The sequence below is a fragment of the Gavialis gangeticus genome, unplaced genomic scaffold (assembly GCF_001723915.1).
Source record: "Gavialis gangeticus isolate Ggan-Ray unplaced genomic scaffold, GavGan_comp1, whole genome shotgun sequence".
In the NCBI taxonomy this organism is placed as follows: Eukaryota; Metazoa; Chordata; order Crocodylia; family Gavialidae; genus Gavialis; species Gavialis gangeticus.
This window is the reverse complement of record NW_017729004.1, coordinates 47369812-47376835: the sequence shown is the minus strand read 5'-3', so window position 1 is coordinate 47376835 and position 7024 is coordinate 47369812. Positions and strand designations below refer to the sequence as shown.

The following is a 7024-nucleotide window of genomic DNA, read 5'->3' as shown; positions in this document are numbered from 1 at the left end:
CGGCAGGGCAGGGGCCTTGGTGCGGCGGGCCTTAGGGCCCTTTTGCACCTTGGTCCATGCCCCTGACTGGTCAGACTGGACAGAGTGGGAGGTCCCGGAGTCCTCCTTAGTCCTGGAGGGAGACAGTGGTCTACCCTCTGGCTCCCGGGGGAGAAGGGCCTGGCAGTAGGAGTTAATCTGCTCACAGTCCCTGATAGGACGTAGTCTCTGGACTGTGGCCTGGAGCTCCTCCAGCTGGTGTGCCAGAGACCCCAATAGGGAGCAGACCCCACACAGGGAGGTGGCCATGCTCCCAGGCCCCAGAGCCTGAAAAAGGGACAGGCAGCCCCCACAGCCAAGAGCCAGGGGCTCCGTCTGTGTGGAGCCTGGAACCATGGGCTCCGTCTGGGTGGCTGTCTCTGAGGTGCCCAATGTGGGGGGCCGTAGAGCCTGAGAGGACCCTCGGGGTGCGGCGTATGCCCATCCATGTCATGCCTCTGGTAGGCTGGCTACGGCTGGGACTGACTACCCTGGTGGGTTCGCAGGCAGGGTCTCAGGCCCTCCTGAGCCCCCTCCTGCGCAAACTCCATGCTAACTCATGCGCTGGCAGACAGTGCTCCTGTTTGCGCAGCCTGTTCACGCAGCTCCGGTAGCGTGGCTCCCTGGGGGGCTGGGCAAAGTAGGGGCCTGGGTGGGGGCTTGACCAACCCCGGCTCCACGCAGCCACCTCCTCCCACTCAGAGAGAGAGGGGTTAACCCCTTCCCACCATGAGCCCCACTTGCCTCCGGCTGTGCTGGGGGTTGGCAGGGGGCTCTGCAGCTGCTGGGGGGTGTCTGAGGTGTCTGGGAGGTTTTGGGGGGAGCGGGGGCGTGGCATAACATTCACAACTTGATAGATAATGAAGACAATGCATGACCAGAAAGAAGAATTGCCATCATCTCCAGGGAACTAGTGAGATACAACATTGACATTGTAGCTCTGAGTGAAACAAGATGAGCACAAGAGATTTAGGTGAGGGAAGAGGGTGGAAGCTACACCTTCTTTTGGAAGGGGAAACTGGACCAGGAAAGATGGATTCATGGTGTCAGCTTAGCCATCAAGAATAAGTTCATCAGCCAACTTATGGAGTTTTCTGTGGGTATTAATGAATGTCTTATGACCCTCCATCTTAAGCTCATCAACAACCAGTACACCATCACCATCTGTGTATACTTCTCCAAGGCATGATGCTGATTCTACTCCAATCTTGAGCACATACTAACTAATACTTACAAGGAGGACAAGATCATTCTCCTCAATGAATTCAGCAGCAGAGTTCAATGTGACCTGGAACTGTATCATTGGGAAGAAAGAGGTAGGGAAATCCAGCTCCAATGGCAGGGAAATCCAGCTCCAATGGCATCCTTTACCTGAGCAAATGCATGGAGCTTGGTCTTGTCATCACAAACATGATCTTCACACAGTGTGACAAATACAAGACTATGTGGAGACACCTTCATTCTAAGCATTGGCAACTCCTTGACTATATTATTGTTATGGTATGTGATTGAATGGATGTCCATATTACATGACCCATGCAAGGAGCCAATGAATGCTGGACAGATCACTGTCTTGTCATATCCTTTATGAATATCCAGCTTGTTCCAAAATACCAAAAACAGCCAAAAGCAATGCAAAGGACTCTCAACATCAAATCTCTTCAAGACCCAAAGGTCTGTAATGTCTTCAACAGTGTCTCCATGGAAAGCTCTCTCCTCTATCCACAAATGAATGCAATATTGAGGAACTCAGGAAGGGGTTCATATGGCCTGATCTGAATCCATTGGCTGTACCATCCATCAGTGCCAAGACTGGTTTGATGAGAGCAACACCAAGATCTAAGCCCTCTTCAGCTACAAGAGAAGGGCTCATTCTGTTTGGCAAGATGACACTTCATTTCAGCAGAAGAAGGAGAAGTAACAGCTCTTCAAAGCAGAAGTTCAAAGGAGGATCTGGGAAATCAAAAACCATTGGTGGCAAGATAAACCCAAGAGATCCAGCTTTATGCTGACAAGCATGACATACATAACTTTTTCTGGGCAATGAAGACTATCTATGGCCCACCTTCCCATGGTCCTACTTTCTGGTGATTGTAGGATGGCTTGACGTTCCTCAAGGACAATGAATCTATCTCAGCTAGATGGAAAGAGTGCTTTGAGGCACTTCTGAACCATGGGTTCACTGTAACAGATACCACTATCAAATCCTTCCCCCAATACCCTGAAAAGGGATCCCTTGCCAGCCCTCCTATCTTAGAAGAAGTCTGGTGTGCTATTAAGGAAATGAAGAACAAAGCTACTGGACTGAATGACATACCTGCTGAAATCTACAAGGCTGGTAGTGAGGAACTAGTACTGAGACTCCACAAATTTATTCTGTGTGTTTGGAACAACAAAGATATCTCTGGAGACATGAGGAATGCCAACATAATGACTAACTTCAAGAGAGGAAATAAGTCTTTGTGAGGGAACTATCAAAGTATTGCCCTCCTTTCCACATCGTGGAAAATTCTTGCCTGCATCCACCTGAAGCATCTTCTACCTCTTGCTGGGGAAATTCTGCCAGAATCACAGTGTGGTTTCAGATCATTTCATGGGGCAATTGGCATGATTTATGTTGCCTGCCAGGTCCAAGAAAAATGTCAGGAACAACACCAGGACCTGTATATGGCCTTCATTGACCTTATTAAAGCCTTTGATTCCGTCAGTTCCTAAGCCTTGTGGAAAGTAGTGGCCAAAGTTGTATGTTTGGAAAAGAACCTCAAGGTCCTGAGGCTTCTTCTAGAGCAGACGACTGTGGCTGTTCTATGTAATGGATCAAAGATGGATCTGTTTGTCATCTAAACTAAGGTTAAGCAAGCATATGTCATTGCTCCAACTCTGTTCTCCATTTTTTGACAGTCATCTTCATTCTCATTAATGGTCTCCTTCCTTTTTTAATTAACATTGAAGAGCTCTCCATCCATTTAGTATTCAATCTGGTACATTCTTAGTCAAAGACCAAAGTGCTCGCTTCCCCACACCCCATCCTTGAGCTTCAGTATACAGATGACTGCACTAACTTTGCACACAGTGAGGAAAACCTCTAGACTGCATTGGATCTTTTCGGAGAATCCTAACAAACTTTGGCCCTCTCTCAATATCCAGAAGACAAAAGTGCTCTATCAGCCTGCCCCAGGCCATGAATATGAACCTTCTCCTCAAATTATGATTGAGGGAAAGACCCTGGAGTTAGCAAAGTATTCCCCCTACCTTGGTAGCCAGCTGTCTCAGAAAGTGAACATTGATGAGAAGATCCAGCACAGGATCGGGTGTACAAGTGCCTCCTTTGTGAAATTGCATCAGCATGTCTTTATTCATCTCAGTCTCTGGAAAGACACCAAGATCCAGGTCTAAAATGCAGCCATCATTCCCACTCCTCTATGGATAAGAAACATGGGTGACCTACTATTATCATTTCAAGAGCCTGGAGAGAGATCACTATGATGCTTCCAAAAAATCCTCCACATCAATTGGAAAGATTGTCACACAAAAGCCAGCATCCCTGCTGAAGCCAATGTTACCAATACTGACTTGGTGATCCTGAAGCACCAGCTTCCCTGGGCAGGATATTGTGTGTGGATGCTTGAATCTTGCTTCCAAAACAAATGCTCCTTCCAGTTTAGTAATGGCCTGAGATCTCCTGGGGCCCCTGTACTGGCAAGTAGCTAGATTGGTTCCTGTATGCTTCCTCAGCTGGAAGCCCCAGACAGCTGACCAGGGCTCCCAGCTGCAGGAGCACACCGGAGTCTTGAAGGGCTCTGGTGTGCTCCTGAGGCTGGTTGCACTAGCCACAAGTTCTATTTAAGGTGTGATGGGAACCAGGCACAAAGTTATTACATGCATTTTATATATTACACAAAAATGTATAGCAACTTTTGTGGCTTATTCCCGGTTTTATCATCATGCCATCAACTGAATGAACGTGTGGCTACATCACAACTTAAGAAGTGATTAACTAGTTAGTTATGTCTTAAGGGTAATGTGTGTCAGGGGTCTACTGGAAATCTTGTGGGGTGGCAAACAGAGTGAAAAATATTCAGTTTCTTAATATTTCTTAATGTCTTGACATTTTGAAATATCCTAAAATCAAAAGGCAAAACATTTTTTGGGAATGGAAACAAACATAAACAAAAATTCAGGTTGACTTCTCTGTAAGTTTTAATGACACTGCTCTGTTCATTTGGGTATAATGTTAATAACATATTTCACATATTTTTGCTTCTCCATTAGTTTATTTTAAATTTATATAATGAATGTGGTAATGCATTGCACTACATTTATGTTGTATACTCATTAATTTACTATTTATGACTATACAATTTGGTGGAAAAGGGAGATTTACAAGTTCTGAATATCTTTTTTTCATTTTGTTTTGTTTTTTGTTTTTTTTCTGAAAGTTCCTGAATTAGAACCAACCAAGTTACCACAAAAATCAGGAGGTAAGATGATTTTCTTTTAACCAAAGTATTCATTATTTTCTGACAAAAATACTGTTGGACAAATTCAAGTAATCATGCACAGAGCTAAGTACTACTATGATTGTTATAACTCAAACCTGTCTGAATTCAAGGTTGTCCCTTCACAGTGAATTTCCTGATGACTTAAGATGTTCTAACTGTCTTTTGAATGGATATTGGTCTAAATACCTTCTGTAGTTTTAGGCATGAAACATATCTGTACATTGCAAATACAAGGCATTGACAAATGATCAAAGTACAGGTAGTTATGTTAGAAGGCAGATGTAACGTAGAACAGCTGACACATGGCAGCTGCCTGTCTACCTCCTCATGCTCTGTGGTAATTGCAAACTCAAGCAATATGACTGAGGTCTGTTTCTTTCATAGCCCAGAGTTTTTAACTCTGTTTTTAAAAAAAGAGGTATAGATGTTTTACCTAATCTTCTTCTGAGCACCCCCAATTTACAATTACTTCAGTTAAAAGTAAGGGTGGTGAGAACTTTTGAAAATCAGACCTTTGTTGTCTCAGTTGCTTAATATTTATTATAATAATTCTTAGGTTCTGCAGTAATGACTTTGTGTTCATTAACAGGAGGTGAAAAAATTGAAGCTGCACCTACACACCGATTAAGTGGGATGGTGGTTACTCTGGTCTTCCTTATTCTAGTAGGAGCTGGCCTCACCATCTATTTTCTCTACAGAAGACACAACCAGCAACAAACTGATACTGGTTTTGACAATTCTCTGTATCAAAATAGAGTAACTGTTTCTGATACTAATGAGTCAAATAATCTTGTGGCTAACATTGAGCAGAATGAACAAGATATCCTTTAGTTAATAAAGTAAAAATGTGCCTGATTTTGATACAAACCTGGAGCACCAGAATGCTTAAGATAAAGCTACTTATTCCTGTGAAAATTGCAGGTCATTTCACAGTCTGTGAGATTTGTTTTATGTACTAGCAGGAGCAATTATTTCTTTAGTAGTCTTGCAAGTTTCTGGATGTACTTGCTTAAAAATAGTTTTGTGGGATGCCATTGAACAAATGCCACAATATAACATCAAGTCACATGAATGGGTATTCAAACAATTCCAGTTTCTATAAGGGATCTACATTGTTATTAGTGGAAAAAAGAGCCAAGTTCATCATTGCAAGAATAACTGTTACAGACTTTTCAAAGCACTCAGAAAACCAACTCTCCAGTTCTGTTGGAGTCCTGCAAATGTCATTCCAAAATTGCACTTCATGACTGCTGACAGTGCATTTCACTTCAGCCTACTGTTGTACAAATTCAGTTCAGAAAAACCTCAAAATGTGTACTGAATATGTCCTCGTACTGGGCTTTTCTTAGTTCAGCATTACATCTTTGCAGTATGTAGATGCAGTATGTAGTGACATACTTCAAAGGTCTTAGCTTCAAGAAATGTCTTTACATAATTTGATTTTTATGCATTTTGTGACAGTTCAATTGTGTTTGGATTAAAATATTTCCTCTTTTAGATATGAATGACTGAAAGAGTATATATTTTTTTGTTTTGCTTTATTTTCGTGAAGTAATTATTAAGGCTTGGTATAGATGTTACAGTGCTTTAAGTGTACAAAAAGTGCTTTACAGCTATAACAGAAGAGATGTTTGTGGTGCACAAAGTGCTTTAAAAATGGTGGATCCTGCTCTGATTTGAGCCTGGATGGATGTGTTAGAGTTCTTTATTGAACGCCTGCCTTGGATCCCACTGAGTGTGATACTATTAGCGTGCACTCACTGCCATCCCAGGTGGTGTTGCACAGGGCTGTGCTCTAGCCTTTGGCAGAGCTCATTGGACTCAGCAAGTTGGAGCAGCAGCAGGGAGGTAGTACCCCCCACCCCACCCTACTTGGAGCACCTTACTCAGCTCCTGCTGGGAGCAGAGCCAGTCCCAGCAGTAGCAGGAGGCACCATAGTACCAGGTACCCTGGGGCTGTGCTGCTCACTCTGCTGGATGTACTTGGGGAGGCGAGGTGCTGTGCCTGGCTCCACTGCACCCCTGTGCCCCCATTTGCTCTGACTCAGGAGGGCCCACTGCCTCCTGGAATGCTGGGAAACTACAAATTGGGTAAATGTGCATAAACTTCAAATTGGTAAAGCTGTGGAGACTGGCCACAAAGTGATGGAACAGGAGCAAAATTGGGTGGATTAGAGATAATCCTGCCCTGCAGTGGTTTAACATTAAGCCAAATAACAAGTGCTCTAAGTTACCTAAAGGTGCTAATGTGCAGCCAGTCAAGGGATTAAGAGCTCCAGAAACTGTCTGAAGTTACCATGTAACAAGGCCCTTATAACACTTTGATGTAAAAAGTGATAAGTCTTAGCCTAAAAGACTAGATATATTTATAGATTTGCATTTTTATAGTGCCTTGTGACCAGAAACATTTACTGCAGTTAATCTTTTTAAAAGGAATATTCAGATCAGATGAAAAACATTTGGTAGGGTGGTCTGCAGTCACATGTCACCTCAGGCTATGAACT

General features: G+C 43.5%; 1 protein-coding gene across 1 annotated transcript in view; it reads left to right on the top strand.

Annotated features, from left to right (window-relative positions):
• LOC109291350 (macrophage mannose receptor 1-like) overlaps positions 1-6025 on the top strand; it is a 77734-nt gene extending 71709 nt beyond the window's left edge. The window contains exons 29-30 of the mRNA XM_019508331.1: positions 4458-4499; positions 5110-6025. Of these exons, the coding sequence (XP_019363876.1) occupies positions 4458-4499; positions 5110-5351 (284 nt within the window). The 3' untranslated portion in view covers positions 5352-6025. The remainder of the gene's footprint in view (positions 1-4457; positions 4500-5109) is intronic.
• The last annotated feature ends 999 nt before the right edge of the window (positions 6026-7024 follow it).